Genomic DNA, 20,546 nt, shown 5'->3' on the forward strand with positions numbered 1-20,546 from the left:
ACTGTACAGTTGGTTAAATTTTTGTTCCTTTTAGATTTAGGAGAAGAGTAACAGTTCATTATTCTTTTAACTGGTACTTTCCATCTCTATGGCAAATGATTACTTAAAATAGAAGTCACAAGAGTGAGAAAAAGCACATATAATGTTTAAATCTCTAAAACTAACTCAAACTAACTGAGTCAAAATATCTGGTTTAATTCTGTGCTTTTTAAATACTAAAATCCCTCCACCACAAACAAATAGTATACAGCAGCAAAACAAATACAGACTTGGAAATTTTAAACTGTTTCAAAAAAGTGTGCATTCAATGAAAAGAAAACAAATAGCATTTCTAAAAGCAATATCATAAGAAAGAACCCAGTTGGAAGGATAGAAAAAGCACTGAATTTAGAATTTGGAAATCCTAGGTTTCAAATCCTGGCTCCAGCACTTAAGAGTGAGAGAAGCCTGAACACATCATTTCCTTTCAGTTAACTTCAAATATTCTGACTGATAACAAGGGCATAAAATCTCTCACACATTGCTGAGATTATTTTTACCATGTAACTAGAATGTCTAAAATACTTTTAAAACTATACCACCACAATTTTACAGATGTACCAATACTTATATTAAAAAACGGAGGTTTGACAAAGATCCAGATTTTGTGAGACCTGAATCTTATACAATTTGGGGTACCTCTGTTAAGAAAAAGAACACAAAATTACAAATAAAATTAGTTACAAAAGTTATAAAATGTGAACAGAGACCCTGAAGCTTATGCTCTGTTACCTTGACAGTAAATCTACCTTTCTGGGTTGCCAGTCTGGATAAATTTCTTATTGTCTTTATTTGGCAGAGATATAAAATTTCTACTCTCCAACTCTTTCTGGAAATATAACAGAAGTTCAAGATCAAATAATCATCAATAATAAACAAAACTAGTGAAATAAGTGTAGAAAAATAATGCTACTGGATAATATAGACCTGCAGTTTTGAAATTTCGAGAATTAGGAAGCCTACGATCAATATACGTTAGGTGACAGTCTTATACAATGTGATACTCACGTATACTGACAGCAATCCTGAGTGAGAAATACTAGAATTACGAACGATTCTCAGTCCTACAGGAAAGTCCTTTAAAAGGATAATTAGGCAGTTGTCTTGCACAGGAAAAAATAAAGTCTGAATGATTTACAAGTTACTGAAAGGAACTAGTAGTTATAAAAACTGGAGTGAAAAAAGCCATTATGAAGGTTCCATATCATCACAAATCAAAGGACTAACTGAACACCCAACAACCAAGAAAGCAATTTATAATCTACAATTTTCATTTATTCTACAATTTAATAATCCAACTAACTAGAAAAAGTTACCAAGGCCAGGGATAATCTCTCTTTCCGAAATCATCGTCCGTCAAAGGAGAAGATACAAGAAACTGGCTATCTTTAGCCCACTTCTGGATACAGGGCATATGAAATATACAGAAACAGCCTGAACAGCTCCAAACCTAAAACAAAGGCACCGGAAATTAATATGTATGCAATCATTTTTCTTTAATTCCATAATACTTTAAAATGAGCATCACACCAAATTATTTTCAACAGCTACCTAAGGATTAAAGGAACAAAATCTTTCCTTTCATAATAGGAGGAATGTTCTTCATAAAAATGTATTTAAGTGTAGAACATTTTAAAGAAAAATATTATCAATCACCCAGATTCATTCAGCTAAAAATAACTACCACTAACATTCTGTAAGGTCGCCAATTTTTTTAGACATCTATTTCATATTTTTTAAAAAATGAGGTCATACTGTTCTGACTGAAATACAACTTTATAGTCTTTTTTAAAAACACAGTATAAGCATTTCCTCTATTTAATATGTTTATACAACATGCTATTTATAGCTATACAGTACATCATATAGACTTATGTACTATAATTTAACAAATTTCTTGTTGGATGTTTAGGTTATTTCCAATTATAAACAATACTACAAAAGAAACATTAAACATAAGTATAAGTATGTATATATAGCCCTTTTGTTATATAAAACCTATTAATCTAGAACTTAACAGTGCTAAATTCTAAAAACTAGGTAAGCAAAAACTGAAAATATATATAATTTAACACATTAACTGCCATGTGAGTTATATTTAACTCATGCTAGTTTTGAGCCCGGGGCTTCATAAAGGATATCTAACTCACGTGTCTCTTTACCTTGGGAGCCTTGTGGTGTGCAGGCAACTCACACTGTCATGCTGTAGCATACATGTTATGTGATGGGTGGCCCCCTGAGCAAAACTGTGCAGTCGGTTCATGAAAATCTTACTTGTTGTTCTTATTGTTACAATTAATACTGAAAATTTAATTTCATATAACTCATGCACAGAAAACAATTAAAAAAACAAATTTTTCATTAAATTAGAAAGGATTGTTTCGTTTTGAATTTTTTTTCTATTTTTCGTAATAAAACACCATGGCCCCAAGAGAAAAAAAATTTTTTCTATGTGGCTGGCAGTCAATGTGTTAAAAACTTAAGGAATTAATTTTTTAATTTATTTAATTATTTTAATATCTAAATTAATTTTTAAACCTGCCAATACTTTAATATAATTGATAAAAATGTTTTCCTTTTCTTATAACATTTTACAACTGTTTGATAAGATTAGACATGTAGCTGATTGCATAAGCTAGCAACAGCATTAAAAAAAAAAAAGCCAACTTCTTAGTTTGGGTTACCCGAAAGCAATACCTGAGGTAAGAACTCAGATGCAAACATGAGGGGACAAGATGGGGGAGAGGAAATGTCAACAAACAGCATATTGCTCAGGTGCTTACCACTAAGGGGAGCAGAAGCTGAATCCTGCAGGGGACCCTCTCAAAAGCCACATAAAACATGCCTTGCACTACCTCAGCCCCACTCTCTAATGGAGAGGAAGCTGAGGCATTCATCTACCTCTTCCCTGGGGTGGAATATTGCCCCAGGGGGCATTAACTCCCCAGTGCTCTGTACTAACTGAATCAATTCCCGAGGAGAAAATTCTGAGGTGGGAAAAACCACACACAGCAAATATTTAAAGTGGAATTGTATCCACATGCAGAGAGACTACCCATCCACTGCAGTGGAAATCAGAGTAGGCCAGCACCAGATATGGCCAAGGAAAGGCACCTGCATCTGCTACACTCTCCTATCCAACCTGGGCATGTTAAATTTCTGATTCATTCTACATGATCAACCCATTTCATACGGCTTGATTTTCTTTCTCTGGGAATGCTGCTAAAATAGCAGTGGATTAATCTGAGGTCTAAACATTGAGTCTATCATATTTAGTCATCACTACTCCTTAATTACTTCATTAATGCCTTTTTAAATTTACATATAGATATCTTTACCATTAGGTCATAGCTCCTCCAAGGACATGAGTTACATCTGAATCTTTCTCTCCCCAACAACCCTAGCCACTTCCCATGATGCCTTTGACACAAGAGAAACTGACTAGTAAACCATTAAGTGTCTCTGTCAAGTCCTACTTCCCTGAAGGCAGGGGACTATATCTATCTTTTTATAAACCCACAGAAAATAAAGAAATATATAATACATTTTCACATTTCATATTTGTGGGAATCTCTAAAATACGGATACTAAACATGCTTTATCAAATTGACATGCATTAAAATTGAAAATATTTGCTTCAGTTATAGTAATAGTGCTAAAAATATCAAATGCTCATTTAGAGGCAATTTTTTTTAATTACAGATTTATAAAATGATCAATTCATATATAAAATTCTCAAATATAGCATTTTTAAACAAAAATAAGCAAAAGAATAACTACTGGTTAAGAATTATAAATGCAGGCTGGGCGCGGTGGCTCACGCCTGTAATCCTAGCCCTCTGGGAGGCCGAGGCGGGTGGATCGCTCAAGGTCAGGAGTTTGAGACCAGCCTGAGCGAGACCCCGTCTCTACTAAAAATAGAAAGAAATTATCTGGACAACTAAAAATATATATAGAAAAAAAATGAGCTGGGCATGGTGGCACATGCCTACAGTCCCAGCTACTCGGGAGGCTGAGGCAGTAGAGTAGGATCGCTTGAGCCTAGGAGTTTGAGGTTGCTGTGAGCTAGGCTGACGCCACGGCACTCACTCTAGCCCAAGCAACAAAGTGAGACTCTGTCTCAAAAAAAAAAAAAAAAAAGAATTATAAATGCAAATAACAGATTTTGGGGAGATATATTAAAATAGATAAGGAGAAAAACTTACTGCTTGGTTTCTCTTCACTGAAGCAATACAAATTAGGCATGTCATAGCCCCTGCTTGAAAAGCTTCATTTACATACTGTTTTGTTCGCTCTAATTCACGTATATCTCCATCTTAAAATTTAAAAATTGAAAATCTCATGTTAAGCAACATCTGCAAACAACACAAACTCACTAAGAGCACATTATGTGAGATATGTCTAGCAATATCAATTGTCCAAACTGTAGCTGAAAAATGTAACTAATGAGCCACCAAGAGGTCACAAAGTTTATGCATTAAATCTCATGGTTCAAAAACAGTACCTCAGCTCTCTCCCAGCATACGCTTGCTTTTTTTGCTGTTATAATCCTTAATAAATTTGGTGGGGGCAGAGCCACAGGCAAGAGCAGCAAGATGGAATGTCATAAGAGAAGTCATATCAAAAAACTAAGTGTGAAAGGAATTGAAAAGTCAAAACCGAGTAGAGCCAGTTGGTATAAATATAAGCACAAGTGTGTGCGTCTGTTTAGCACGTAGCATATTGTAATAAAAACCTGTTGAATGAAAAGACCTTGAGGTCATTACAACATGATAACTGCGTTTCATTATAATATGTTCTGCTTAAAAAGGGAGAATAAACTTTTTAGAAAAAAAATTACTAGACAGTATTTTAAGTAATTATTGAGCACTTATTTGCTAGACACTGGACTATTAGTATTTCACTAGGATTAAATGAACTATGATCTTCATTTCACAGATGAGAAAACTGAGGCACCAAACAATTAAGTAACTTCAGTGCGTCTACAAAGTGAGCCCTCTTAACCTCCATGCTACGCTTTGGAGAGAAGTTACTGCAAGAAGGGCCAAGAAATAACAAGTGACAGCAAAATGAAAGACAGAACAAGTACCCTAAAGCCCAAATGATACCAAAAGGGCAGTCATCTGAGCCACTTTTAGTATAAGAGAAATAAGCCTGTATGTCTTTAGTACAATAAAGATCATTCAACAGAGGTTAAGTGAACTGCCAAGAAAAGTAGATTAATAGCATAAACTACCATAAGTACAGAACTTACCACGGCAGTAACTCGGTTGAAATCAAAATTTAAGTTGCCAGAAAGGAAGAATAAATAAATAAGACATTTGGATAAGTCTTTAATATCTTAAATCACCTAAGCAGACACAGCACTTATGAAAGCTTGCCCTGCTATGACATAAATGTTATTTATGTGATCTGAAGAGAAACCAGAGCATAAATGTTATTTATGAATGGTATATCAAACAAAATACAAAACTCTCAAAACTATAAATTATTATAAAACTATTAAAGACAATTGCTTTATTTCAAATAAACATTAAAGTTTTGAAAATATCCTTAAAAGCAGAATTTATAAATCACATTGTGTGCTTATTTTGCTTTTCAACACAGCAGGCTTTCATAAATATATAACATTTTAAATTTCATCTAATTTAGCAACAAAACCACATAAAATGGGATTTAAGAACAAGACAGAATAGGCTTTTACAAAATAAAACCTAACCTTATATTTATAAAATTTATGTAAAATTTCTTTAGAACTTTAAATATTAAAGTCTGGCTTCAGCAATAAAGTATACTACCCAGCATGTCACAGTGGATAGCATGGCATTTGCAGCCACACATTTTAAAAAGATCACTCTGGCAACTGAAGAAAAATGGTACGCCAAGACCAAGACTGGAAGCAGGAAGTGCCAGTTAAGAGTCAGGCCGGGCACCGTGGCTCACGCCTGTAATCCTAGCACTCTGGGAGGCCGAGGCGGGTGGATCGCTCGAGGTCAGGAGTTCGAGACCAGCCTGAGCAAGAGCGAGACCCTGTCTCTACTAAAAATAGAAAGAAATTATCTGGCCAACTAAAACATATACAGAAAAAATTAGCTGGGCATGGTGGCACATGCCTGTAGTCCCAGCTACCTGGGAGGCTGAGGCAGTAGGATTGCTTAAGCCCAGGAGTTTGAGGTTGCTGTGAGCTAGGCTGACGCCACGGCACTCACTCTAGCCCAGGCAACAGAGTGAGACTCTGTCTCAAAAAAAAAAAAAGTCAGTTATAGCAGATAAAGCAAAAAGTGACCTTAAGCAAGTTACCTAGTGTATCTGAGTTTTCTCATCTGTGGATTTAATCCACATATTAAACAGCTGTAAAGGCCTGAACTAGGGAGTATCTTTATTCTAACTCATGCTCAAACTCTGCTATGTTTCTGATTCTGTTGTACTAATAGTCTTGAATCCCGACATCACTAGCCTTACACTCCTCCACAAAGCACCATATAATAACTAAGGAACACAGCAGTATGGAGGAGGAGAAGAGAGCTAATGTGGTCTTATGATGTGGGGCCTTATGATCAAGGGAAGATATGTTTCAAAAGACACAGATGCATTTTTTAAAAGACAAGGAAGAAGAGAAGCAGCTATGGCAGAAAATCTCTAATAATCAAACCATAAAAATAATGACTTTAAAGTATAAAATGCAGAAAGCTTAGGAATATTTACATTTTAAATAATCTGTTTTTACACTTAATGCCAAGTGGTACACAGCAACATCACTTTGGCCCTCTCTCACGTAAACAAACGTGGCTTTAAGAGCAACCCAGATATAAACAAGATAACGTGAACGTACATGTCAAACCTGAGGAGATTTAGCTTTAAAATAAGTATGAAAATCAGATGTTGTGAATAAGATATAAAATAAGGGAATAAATCAAATAGACTTTAAGACACATTTAATGTGATGAAAGAGATAAAAATGAAGAATAGACTGAAGGGGGTATAAAAAAGTCCTCCAGTCCAATCAAATCCCAACCAGGAAAAACTTGCCCTGGCTCACCTCTCAGGGAGCTCTGGCAGCTCCTGCCACGCATTCTATTGAAATGCCTCCCATGACTGTTAAAGAGCCACTGCCATTCTATTAATATTTGCTTTACAGAAAGATTAGTGTTACACAACATATAACTCAGATAGCAAAATGTACAAAAATTCAACTCTATAACGCAAAATGCTCATTCTTAACATGCAAAAACTATTCCATACAGAATAAAGGTGTTACCCAAAAAGTGTCAGGAATATCCTTTCATTAATGTCAAAAAAGTCAAAATTTAAAAGATCAGTACCTGTCTGAGTAGTGTATGTTATAAATGTATTAGCAACTATTTTTCCCTGTTTTCCTTCAAAATCTTCATCTCCTTCATCTTCAGATGAAGAGCTAAAGCGTTCTTCCACAAGTTTTTTGGCTGCAGCTTGATTAGCCTTCTTGATTTCCTCAAATTTCCTCTGAGACGTTAGCTCTGTTTAAAAGAAAAAAAAATGGTTTTATATCGCCAAAACAATCTTTCAAAATGCAAGGCATGATGTGGTAATATATCATTTTTAAGCATAAATTTGACAGTAACTTTTATAGCATTCTTATTATAATCCATGAGAAAAAGTATTTTCAAATTCCTTGACACAACGAAAGAGAATAAAGACCACAACAAAAACTTCCACTTTTTTAAGTTTCCTGCTAAATGCAGCAAACTGTTATGGAAACAGAGTGATTAACGACTCAAAAGACTTATAAAAGTATGATAACAGTATCAGAAAACTAGTGATCAACCTCACAATAAAGATTAACAAAAATTAAATGGGATGTTTTAAAATAACATTGTACACAGTGATTTTTAAGAAGTGGGGGAACAAGTCCACTGGGAGCAAACAAGACTCAGGGAAGGTGGGTACTTCAAACTGCCCTCTTCTGAACTACAGCCCAGCCCACCGAAGAGTTTGCAGACAGTACTCATTGTCTACCCAATAGATTTATATCTGCTTCTTAGAAAGTTCAAGAACTTTTTGCCATTTGTGGACTTTTTGACATTTTTGTAGTAATAAAAAAATATATTTCACATTAATCCACATAAAATGTTGTTAACATGGAAAATGCGCCTCTTTACAACTTCATTCCAAACAGAAAGTTAAATAGTCTGGGATTAGTTCTTCCACTTTTTCTTAGCACTGTCTGTACTTTTCATTTTTGTTACTTGATTAAATAATCATGCAAAATAGAATTAGATTACTTCATTCTCAATGAGACTTCAGACTTCTTGAAAGCAAGAAACCACAGGAATTTTCTTCAAGCACTAAGTATCAATAAGCTCTATGGGCAGCAACCCTAGTTTAAGAAAGGAGCCATAAACCTGAATTGATCTGAATTCATTAGTGCCCATACTGGAAAGATTTTAAATTTACTAACTTAAAATTCACTTTATACTTGAAAGTGATGAGCCACTACCAAGATAAGCTCTCTTATTTTAGGTGGTATATTGGTACCTGATGATCTTTTATCTTTTACATCCCTCATGAAACATTTTCCTTTTCCTGTTGCAGCCAGTTTGGTTGGGAATTATCAACCAAAACTATTTCAAGTAAAACTGGAAGAAAACGTATACAGTGCTTCCCTAGGGAATCTTCGAGTACTAGGAAAAAAGTAATGGCAATAAGATGTATGATTCAAAACTTGTACAATAAGAGGGTTGATAAATGTCATTAATCTATGGGAAATTAGCGCTTAAAGATGCATAAGAAAAAAGTCTGAACTGGACAGATATAATAAAAACATTCATAACCTCATGAAAGCATTTATTTTACCTAACATCATCTCAAAGAAAGTTAAAGACGAGTTGACAACGCAACATTCTCACGTAAATCTCAATTATCCAGGTAAAGAAGGTATGTTTTCATTCTACCCACAAAATCGAAAGTTTATCAAAACTGTTCACAGATCCCCAAATTAAATGCCTCACCACCACTACTATCATAAATTCAGTAACTGAAAGCTAAGAGAATACCACCTAACTTTAATATCAGCCTGGGAGAAAAACCATCCAGAAGCTCAATTTTGCTCCCCTCCTCCAAAAAAATATATTCTGAAAAATACATTCCAAACACAAAAATAAAATGATTTCAAGGAATATCCCCTTGGCCCCAAGCACAATTGTGTGTAAGTGCTCTCAGGCTCCACTAAAACATGGTGTTGAATGAAGGGTATGGATATATACAAGGCAACACCACATACATCCATGAAAAAACATGAAATTTGTGAAAAGGAATCACCGTGGAGGGAGCTAGTACAAGTTCAAGTGCTAACAAGAAGTAGACAAGTCAAGTCAATAAACAAAGGCAATCTGGTAAAGACGGCAAATGACAACTGGCCCCAGAAGTAGGACAGAGAATGTGAGATGGAGTGCCCAAGCCCAACCTAAATGGGATTTCTGCTACTCAGTCCAGCCGACTGTTGCCAGGCACAAAGACAGTAAAGCCACAAGACCTTATTTTACAAAAATTTAAAAAAAAAAAAATTGTTGTTCCCATTCTTCTGATACTTCACTTAGTAGAATGGGTTTAAAAAAAAAAATTGTTAACCAGATTTTCATGAGATTTTAAAAACAATGAACAAACACTGACAACCAATCCAGATTTAAAACATTGTGTTAACCAAACAACACTACAGACCCCTGGGGCCACAATTTACAACTTACGGTCTAAGGATTCAGGTAGGAAAAAAAAAACCTGAAGGGAAAAGTACTGAACAGAGAAGTAACAACGGTAGCACCAACTAAAATTAAGATGAAAGAGGTGTGACGGAAATCTGCCTAGAAGGACGAAAGGAGCAGCTACCTGAAACGTCTGAGAAGTGGGCCGGACAATAAGCTCCCGAAGGAGGATAAAGGAAGTGAGGGAGGGAGGGCGAGGGCAGACTGCCTTAGAAGGCATCCAGGTGAGACCGAGGGCGGGAGCCATTCTCACCGCTGGCCACGGAAGGCTGCAGCGCTCGGGGTCCCGCGGGGCCGCGCCTGCTACCTGCAGCCGCCGCGGTCGCGGCTCCTCCGGGGCTGGGGCCGGAATGAACGGCGCCCCCCGGCCCCTTTTCTCGCCCTCCCCCGGCGCCGCGGACGTGGACTCCATTTCCCGGGGAGGGGGCTGCAGTGGCCCGTCCTCGGGCTCGGCCTCGGCCACCGGCCACCTGGCGCCAGGAAGCTTCCATCCCTGCAGAGGAAAAAAAAAAAACCGTGGAAGGAGCGTGAGCGCGGCGGGTGCCAGGGCGGGAGAAAGGGTTAGTGGGGAAAGCGGTGTGAGGGCGAGCGAGGAGGGTCACTGCAGGTCGCGGCCCTGTCCCTCCCGGAGGGCGAGTCCCCGCTCAGCCCCGGCTCCGGAGACGGACAGAAGAGGGCGAGGACGAGGAAAGGGGATGAACCGCGGAGCAAGGCGCACTCAGAGCTGAGGAGAGCGAGCCGGGGAGAAGGAAAGCGCCTCCTCAGCTTCCAGGGCAGCGTGGTGGCGGGAGAGCGGCAAACTGACCCTGCAGCTCCCGCCGGGAACCGACTGCAGTTGCGGACCCCACGGAAAGCTACGTCTCCTTACCGACGGTGCCCGCCCCCAGCGACTACAACTCCCAGAAGTCCCCGCCCGCCGGCCGCAGAACGCGTGGCAGCACTGACCACTTCCTTATCCGGGAGGGCGGGCGGGGGTGGGGGCGGGGACTCCGGGCGCGTGCGCAGACCTAGACAGGCCCTTCGGAACTACAGCTCCCGGCGTGCTCTGGGGCTCGGGCGCGGCCGACGGCACGAGGAGCGCGCGGCGGGGCGGTGCTCAGACCTCGCAATTTGCGGCCGTCCCAAACCCAGCCGGGTGTCGGCGTGTGTCCTCCATTTGCGCTCGGTCACCTTTGGCCTCGCTCTAGGGCTTGCTAGTGGCGGAAGGTGTCAACCTAAAATAATCAAAAGAGTCAGAATCTAATTTAAGGAGAGTTTATTCAAACGCACAGTCAGAGGATAGCCCACCCGGAAACCCCACCTCCAAGGCATGGCGTCCGCCTTCCGAAGTAAAGACGTTAAGGTTTCATTTTTACAGTCAGAGGCAGAGGGGTTTTTAGCAGGATTACTGCAGTTTTCATACAAGGTTGGTGCACAGTTAGGACAATTTGGTTATAGGTAGTGTTTCTTTCTTGAGAAGGGTACCTTGAACACGTTTTACAGAAGGTGTAATAGTGGGTTTTGTGTCATCCGGCCTAAGGCAAAGCAGGACAGCAAAGGGGAAGTAAATCTATAACAAGGATCATTAAACAAGGCAGGAGGTTTTGTCCCTGACATCTCTAGGTCTCTCTAGCAATTGTACAGAACAATAAATAATAAACAAGGAAGTGAGGTAGTGCATAATCTGAGAAGCAGAAGTTGTAACCGTATGTCACTCAGATCACAGGTACATCTCTCTGAAGGATTCAAGTGTTTGGGCAGTTCCAACAGCTTTTAAGTTTTATGAATTTTCACAGAGAATTCTCACTAGCAGGAAAAGCACTTAGAGTGAAAAGACTTCAAGGTTGGCCACTGTGAAGGAGGGGAAACTGAGGAAAGTGCCCCTCTAAATTGCTAGAACAATGTAGAAAACACATCTGAAGCCTGTTGTTATCATAGTGTTTTATAGTTTACAATGAGCTTTCCCTGGACTATGCTGATTTTTGCCTTCACCGCAGCTCCCTAAAGTAGATTTTATCAAGGTAAATAGCTGAGAATGAGGACCTAAATGTTTTGAGTTTGCTGAGTTTTCCAGTAAGATATATATACTGATAGATTCCAGAAATTCATTTTGAGGTCTGTCTAGGATTGAGAAATATATTGATTGCTGTTTGGGATTATATAATCCTTCAATTTAATTAATTCCCGTACATTAGTCATAAATATCTAATATTTAGATAGTGTTTGTTAAGTGCCAGGCACTGTTCAAAGTGTTTTACATATATGTATTAATTAATTTGGTACTTGCAATAACCCTATTTGTTGTCCCCATTTTGCAGCTGAGGATACTGAGGCACAGAGAGGTTGAGTAATTTGCCCTTGATCAAACGGCAAAGAAGTGGTGAAGGCAGGATAATCTAACATTAGAAATCTAACATTAGAAACCATGTTTTTAACCTCTTACTATATATTTTGCCCATACATTATTCAAACTCAAAATTAATATCTCTGAGAATGATATGATAACTTCATTTTGGCTAGAAACTAAGAGGCATACATTGACTTTCTCAACAGTGTATTTGTATAAGGACTATTAGTTTAAAGCTGCAATCAGCTTTAAAAGTTTTAAAAGTCTAAAGTTAGACTTTTCTACTGTGGAGTTTTCTGATGCAGGAAATGAGCATTTATGGTCAGAGAGAACACAGTGATTGTGACTGAGTAATGACCAAGAAATATTGAGTGGCTAAAGAGGGAGATCCTTCTTAGAATTATGTCATATGCCAAAGATCTGGATGAGTTATATTTTAGACAGCTAAAAGAAGTGATACATTTTTGATTCCTTGAGGGTTTTAAAACAGGTTAGATATCATTTCATCAGGTATTACTCAGGTAAGCGCAGTACTAGTTAACCTGACATTGAAGATTCCTTTCCAGGCTTGCTAGTGGATTATTCTGTTGAGTTTACTTTAAGGGTTTGCATCAAAACCATGATGCTAGAAACATACTTCTTAACATGGACTGGCATCTAATTCTTCTAAAGTTATTAGGTGTGTTTATTTCTGCAATTACTGTGTTTTCTTGAAGAGGAAAAATCTGAGAAATCCTAGTTCTGGGTAAACTCAATGCACCTTTCAAAACATGCTTGTCATTCATCTGTGGTCTAATAAAAGACTATTTCTCTAACTGTGTTCAAAGAGAAATCTTAGAAAAGAACCAGAAGAGAAACCCCTGCGAGTGAGGTTGACACTAAGATATCACCTTAAAAAATATAGAACCAGCTGGGAGCAGGATAATTCATTAGGAAGGTATGGTCTCAAGAAATAACAGGCAACCACTCTAAATAAGGTATGTTTCATTCCTAGGGATAGCAATGTGAGAAACTGTTTTGATGTTTCGTATGAAGAAACTTCCAGAAAATTTACTATTTTGTACTTTCCATCCCTCCCTCATTACCTGATTTTCCACATCTGCCTAAGCTACAGTGAATTTGTTTCTCTTCTAGGCAATTCTACTTACCATTCATTCTTTGGAAGAGTGGTGTTGTTGTTGAATTGCTGGTAGTGCCCCATTAATTCATCATAAAATCAATTTAGTAGTTGCAACAAGCATTTTTTAAAAGAACTAAAATGGAATAGAAAAAATAGAAAGCTCCCTAGTGCATTGTATGTTATGAAGGTAAGTGTTCTTCTCTGAAAGGTTTGTTACAGCTGTGTTTTCTGGGCCACAATGCAAAATGCATTTTTTACTGCGGGTGGTAATCAAGGAAGTTTGAATGAGACTGCCTTAGAAAGTTACCCGTGTTATTGCACCTGTCCTCAGTCCTCGGAATCATTTGGTCCCCAGTAAGAACAGCCCTCCTGGAGTTTTTGCTGTTTATCTACTGTGCTGTTTTAGACCTGCAGGAAACACTAGGCAAAGTCCAAACAGTAAAGCAAACTCAGGGGCAACTGGATCACTCTGTTTATCCCACACTTGGCTATAGGACTAGATGAGCATTAAGGTCTCTTTGTACTGTGAGATTCAGTGTTCCTTGTCTCTTAATTATCAAAGATAGGTCCGGAATTTTTCAGCTTTCAGGGAAACTTTATACCTGGAATGTCAGAGGATGTGGTGAATTGGTGAATGTTGTCTTTCCATTCTCTTAAAGATCATCTGGGTTTCTTTCTGGTTTCTGTTGGTGATGTTTGTTTTTTTAAGCATATTTCTTTTAGCGTTTGTGTTTCTGGACTGGAGTTCCACGTCCCCTCCCCATCACCATTTATTCACATGTAGCAACTCTGTCAGCCTTTTAGTCATTCTCTAGACCCTCTGATAAAATATATTCAGGGTTCATGAAACAGAAGTGCATACAATTATCTAAGTTCAGATACGCAGTGATTTTCTACTAATGCAAGAAAATGTTTCTTCTTAAAAGTTCTTCCTAGTGAAACCAATCCTTTTTGTGATGTTTTTGTAATTCCTTACTGGGAACATTACACATTACAAAACTCCTTATCCAAGCCTCAACTGTACTTGATTGCTTACAGACAGTCATTTTAAAAGTGTAATTTGAATTCTCTTACCCAAAGTGTACTCCAGTGGAATTTAGCCATACTGAATTTATCCAATGGGGTTTATCCATCCTAAAGCTCATCCACCGGTTTTAAGATGATGTTTAAAGATGTTAAGTATGACCATTGTCACCAGGGTAAATACCTAGAGAATCTATTTATCCTTACCATTTATTCTATGGTATTTGTTCCCAATCTCATATACAGTTTAAAAAATAATCAACATCAGCGTTGTGATAACTTTTTGGAAGTTTAAATAAATGGTACCTACTGATATTCTTTTGTCCACAAGCCTATTTGCAACTCAGACTATTTAAGTATGTTTGAGAGGATCATATGACTTGAGGAGAGTAAGCTTAACTGGGCTCAGAGAGCCCACATTGCCAAGATCCATGGCACACTATATTTGATTGCAAATACATGCTTGAAATATGGTTAATCCATATTATATATTTTCATATTTTCATGATTTTTTAATAGCTGTATATATTTATAGAATACATATGATATTTTGATATAGACATACAATGTGTATTAATCAAATCAGGGTAATCGGGGTGTCCATCACCTCAAGTAGTTATCATTTCTTTGTGTTAGGAACATTCCAGTTCCACTCTTTGTGATTATTTTTGACCACTCTCTGAGCTGAGAGGAAGCACATGGCTTTCTGGTTTGGCATGGAAGCCTGCGGAACAGGCCCTCTCTTGAGGTAAAAGATAGAAATGAGACTAGGTCAGCAGTGTTAAATCAACAAGTCTATGTTAAGGAGTTTAATATCAAGGTATAGATAAGGAACTTCTAAAAGAGGGAAGAAATGTCGTATTATTTCAGTTCAGGAAAAAAATGACTAATGTTTTTCCATCACCAAAGAGTCTTGTTTCTCTTTAATCAATGAATTTCAATTGCCCAATTATTTTAGATGTAAAAATAAAAGGAATATAATCATAACAAATTTCACCTTATTGTCATGATTCTTTGGTAATGTTATATATCTTGTGCTCTTTAGACATTGCAAAATTACATGTGAATGGAACAATGGAAATATTAAATATCTGCAATGTAGATATATTAATTATCAGTATTTTTTTTTTTTTTTTTGCAAACGGAGGAGCTGGAAGTGACTTACTAAATTTGAAAATGAGTGGAAATAATTATATTCTTGTCTTGGCGATCCCATAATATTTGGTGAGGCAAATATTCACCGCTGAGTGCCACTGGGTGGCTCATCTGTCATTCTTTCTGAAGGGAGTAACCAATGAGGCTGGTTCAGGAGACCACAGAACACTATGGACTGTGGTGCCACCAGGGTGGGTCCCTGTGTTCCTCAGCATCGTCAATCTTTGTGACAAGCCCGGGAAACAGGCCCCCTGCTCTCTGAAGAACTAACCCAAGTAGCTCCTTGGACCAAGTCCAGCTGGCTGAAGCGTGGCCTAGATAAAAAATGATGAACCTAATTGGAAAGAGGAGGAATTGGCAATCTGACAAGAAGAAATCCAATAGCAACTTCTTTTAAGGGCCAGCATTGTCAGACTGATGAGTAATTTTGTGGTAAATCGCTATTTTCAGAATCCCAAAGGGATGCACTGATGAAAAATGCATTCTTTCACCTCTAACCAGTCAGGAAATCAAGAGCCAGACGTGAAATGTAATTCTAGAAAGTATTGTCTTGAATTTACTCAATATGCACTCTGACCACAGATAGCAGGAATCTTATCACCAAGCAGAAACTCATAAAGCACTCGCCTTGGTCTTTGTAGAAAGCAATCAAGTACAACATCCGAGTGAAGTAAATGCTGAACAAAGGGTCAAAAGTTCAGGCTTTGCTGGGGGCACAGTGGCTCAGGCCTGTAATCCCAGTGCTTTGGGAGGCTAAGGCAGGAGGATCACTTGAAGCTAGGAGGATTGCTTGAGCCTAGGAGTTAGAGGTTGCAATGAGCTATGATTGCACCGCTGCCCTCCAGCCTGGGCAACAGAGCAAGACCCTGTCTCAAAAAAAAAAAAAAAGAAAAGTCAGGTTCTGCCACTAAACTAGCTGTGTGAATTTATATTAAACTCTTCTAGTCCTCTCTTTTAAATTATTTTGAAATAGTTAAGACATATACCAAATGTTATAGACAGCAATATACACATATCCGTACCTAGCTTTGTCATATCTTAACATTTGGACTCATTTGCTTCAGGTTTTTTAAAAAGATATAAAACGCACAGAAGTTGAAGTCCTGTGTGTTTCCCACCCTCCTTCCCATCTCATTGTCTTTCGTCCCCCACAGAAGTAACCACTAGGGGTCGGGGGAGGGGATGGGTGTATACCTACATGATGAGTGCAAAGCCCACCGTCTGGGGAATGGACACGCTTGAAGCTCTGACTCGGGGGGATGGGGGGGATGGGCAATATGTATAACCTGAACTTTTGTACCCCCATAATAAGCTGAAATTTAAAAAAAAAAAAAAAGTAACCACTACTCTGATTTCTGGCATCGACCGTTCCCCTGGCTGTTACTAAAGTTGTGCATCATATATGTGTACAGATTCATAAACACTATTTAATATTGTGTTATATGTTTGTAAGTTTTGTATAGGTGGTGTCGTGTATACATATAAAAAAGGCAGCACAAGCGGAAGGGTTAAGAGCAGAGACGCTGGAGTCACACTGTCTGGGTTCAAACAGTGGTTGTGCCACTTCCTTCCTCTAGGCCTCTGGCAAACGACTTAACCCCTCCCCGCCTCCGATCCTTCAAACACTCATCAGACCTATGGGCAAGACTAGAAGATTGGGTGTATGTTCCCTCACCAAACTGCCATCCCGGCGTCCCAGAATTCTGTCCCTCTTCCCCTCTCAGGTGCAGGTATTAAGGATCTTCCCCTGTGAAACAGGGCACGGCATGGAACCTGCCTTATAGGTTGTCATGAGGATTAAGTGTATTGACATCTGGCAAGCACTGGGGACAGTGCGTGGCACAAACTGAGCACTACATGAGTATGATCTGTTACCATTCAAATGTTTCACGGTATTCCATCGTAGGATCATATTCTAAGTTATCTAGTCGCCTTTTGATAAACATTTAGGTCGTTTCCAATTTTTTACTATTATATATGCTATTAAACATGTCTTCTTGTGCGTATGTAGCAGATTTTTTTCTAGTGACTACACCTAAGAGTGAAATTGCTGGGTTTTAGGTCATTCCCAACTTTGGTTCTATCATATATTAACATATCACTCTCCAGAGAATGACAAAAATTCCCACTGTCACTCAAAGTTGCCAAACCACTTTTAGTGTTCCTGACCATCATTTCTGTATTTGTAAAATGAGGAGGAGTGGAATAGATGATCTCTGGGGTCTTTGTGCATTTTCTGCATTCTCCATTCCCTCTCCTTGAATTTCCCATTTTCATCCTTCTTTACCTAGAGATGAACTAGTACATGGAATATCAAACTATTTCTTCTTAATCTATACACCTGTTGTTTGGCATTTTATATTCAGCAGTCTATAAACTTGGAAATCCATTAATATAATTTTGGTAATCATAAGGAAGAATATTACCTAAATTGACAGCGTCCTAGCCAGTCTTATTTCCAACACTGTTAAAACAAATCAATAGTTTTCAAACTTTTCAAAGCAATGGACTTTTAAGTAAAAATGCAAACTGAATTTTAATATAAATGCTGTTTGCTTCATTTCCCTGCTTTTGCTTGTCTATAATACATGTCTTACACATTGGTAAAAAGCTTTTTGTAATGTAATTATCATGATTCCCTTGGCGAATTTTCTAAAATTAAGAAATATTTAAATGCTTCAATTTATCTTGTTACTTTATCCACTAAATTTACTTTTCAAATTTTATTTCATCGGATTTTTTTTCACACTGGTATACATTTTGCTATATTAAAGCCTTCTGGAAATATCCATGTCAGAAAAAAATTGCTCTTTATTCCCAAAATGCACTGATTTTAACTGCTTGTCATTTCTATAAAGAAAAATAGAGTGTTTGGCTTCGAAGGGTATAATCATAGGCCAACATTGCCACCTAAAGGTAAGACAATTAATCACATCATATTTTAAGTTGGAAAAGTTGGTATTTTTAAAACGTATGCAAAATGTTGAAGCAATATCTTCCTATGAGAACATTACATTATAACAGAGTTGGGGAAGGGTAGGGTAAACATTTATCAGACGTGTTGGCAAGACTAGAAGATTTGGTACATATTCCCTCACCGAACTGCCATCCCAGAGTCCCAGAAGTCTCTCCCTCATCTCCTCTCAGCTGCAGGTGGCTTAGCTCCTCCCCTCCCCTCCTCACCCCGCAAAGCCTGTTCTAGTTCTAATACGTTTGGAGTCTAGAGGCAGCTGGGAATATGGCTGTCTCTGGGCTGTTAAAAGGTGAGCTCTGCATTGGCATCTGCATGTACTCAAGTCATGAGTTTCCCCAAAGCCACATGTTTCCTATCTTTTTAAAAACAGTTCCCAGGTGTCCAGACGAGAACCCTTACCACCAGCTTAGCCTCTCAGAGCCCCCTACCTAGAGCAGTCTTTAGAAAGGAATTGGCTAAACCCTCCTTACCCCAAGCCTTTCCACCAAGAATCTGCCACTTGTTCAACACTAGCATCGGCAGGACGCATAAAGCTTTGGGTCACAGGTCACTGTATCAGAACCAGAACCCTCGGCTATGTCTCTAGCCCGGATATAATGGACTCCATGAACAAACACAAAATCTCTCACACACACACACACACACACACACACACACTTTCCCTGTAACTTTCTCATGCTCTGGATTCCCGGGCCAGCAGGGCTCAATGACCAGAGCATTATAATCATTCTGTTTATTAACCCTTTTACCTTTTGAGTTGTCTCCGAGAAACCGCAGACTCTCCGCAGGATAACAACGCCAAGACTCACCGTCCATCACTGACCTGTGACGTCTGGATTAGGCCCCTGCACACGTTGCTTTCAACACAACCTGCCCCCGTACACACAGCCACCTTCCCGAACCCCTTATAAAGACCCCTACCGTCCGTTGGTCAGGGAGACAGATTTGAAGCAGTTCTCCCATCTCAAATTACCTTTCTTCCTTGGCAAACCTCATTGTCTCGGTAATTGGCTTTCTGTGCAGCAAGTGACCGGACCTAGGCCAGAACCCTCTTGTAGGTTCAGAAACTCAGATAAGACTCAAAGTTACTCACCCCCGTCCGGCTGCTGCAATTTATGGCGCTTGGGAGCCAGCTCTGAGCCCAGCGTGTAACCCTCACTTGTTCTTATCTTACCACATCTGCCTGATGTGAGTAGCCGGCGAGCCTCTTCAGTGTCTTAGAGGTTTTGATAACAGGCAAGAAAGAGCACAAAGAAAAAGAACAAAATGCAGGTGAAAGAGAAGGAATAATAACACTAAGAAGAAAAAGGTCTGGTATGGCGGCTCACGCCTGTAATCCCAGCACTTTGGGACACTGAGGCAGGAGGATTGATTGCTTGAGGCCAGGAGTTCAAGACCAGCCTGGGCAACGTAGTGAGACCCCCATCTCTACAAAAAATACAACAATTAGCTGGATGTAGTGGCATGTGCCTGTAGTCCCAGCCACTGGGGAGGCTGAGGCAGGAGGATCACTTGAGCCCAGGAGGCCAAGGCTGTAGTGAGCTATGCTCATGCCACCGCAGTACAGCCTAGATGACAGAGCAAGATTCAGTAACACACACACACAAAAGACTAAAAAGGAGCACTTGTCTCAGGCAGAAACTGTGTTACACATTACATACAACTGCTCACCCACTCAGAAACTAGACATTTCTATAGAGAAGAAATGCTTGTCAGCTGATATTGAAGGGAAACATAGGATTGCAAAGACACAATGTATAATTCAATGGATATTCTATTGGTAGAGTAGAATAAACTATACCATTGGCATACACTGATGAAGGTTCGTGTAAATATCTGAAATGTCACATTAACAAGAAGCCATATTCAGTCATGTCATCACAGGCAGGGACAGAAATCTTGTATCTAGTCTAGTGACCTGTGCTAAGAAGGATTTTTTTGAGCCACGTCTGGATACAGCAGTAGAATGCTGTGTGACTGATTAGCAGTGTTTTCCACAGCCACACACTTTGTCAGGTAGCTCCCTTTTCTCTTCTAGAACCATCTTCCCGCTAACTCCTTTCTGGTTCTCTAGATACATGCTTCTCAAGCTTCGATGTGGATCTCAAGCATTTAGGGGTCTTGTTAAAATACAGATTCTGATGCAGGATCTGGGGGAGGACCTGGGATTCT

General features: G+C 39.0%; 1 protein-coding gene across 5 annotated transcripts in view; it reads right to left on the reverse strand.

The window, feature by feature from the left end:
- NFXL1 (nuclear transcription factor, X-box binding like 1) overlaps nucleotides 1–10,675 on the reverse strand; it is a 46,660-nt gene extending 35,985 nt beyond the window's left edge. Inside the window, exons 1-5 of one of the 5 annotated variants that reach the window (XM_045532961.1) lie at nucleotides 10,582–10,675; nucleotides 10,030–10,269; nucleotides 7,362–7,535; nucleotides 4,245–4,354; nucleotides 1,356–1,489 (exon numbers count right to left, since the gene is read on the reverse strand). In XM_045532961.1, coding sequence (XP_045388917.1) covers nucleotides 1,356–1,489; nucleotides 4,245–4,354; nucleotides 7,362–7,535; nucleotides 10,030–10,267 — 656 coding nt within the window. In that variant the 5' untranslated portion in view covers nucleotides 10,268–10,269; nucleotides 10,582–10,675. Of the gene's footprint in view, nucleotides 1–1,355; nucleotides 1,490–4,244; nucleotides 4,355–5,293; nucleotides 5,498–7,361; nucleotides 7,536–9,900; nucleotides 9,969–10,029; nucleotides 10,479–10,581 lie in introns of those variants that run through there. The other 4 variants (XM_045532963.1, XM_045532962.1, XM_045532965.1 and 1 more) reach the window with 4 other exon arrangements.
- Nucleotides 10,676–20,546: the final 9,871 nt, after the last annotated feature.

The sequence above is a fragment of the Lemur catta genome, chromosome 19, assembly GCF_020740605.2.
Source record: "Lemur catta isolate mLemCat1 chromosome 19, mLemCat1.pri, whole genome shotgun sequence".
NCBI classification, from domain to species: Eukaryota; Metazoa; Chordata; class Mammalia; order Primates; family Lemuridae; genus Lemur; species Lemur catta.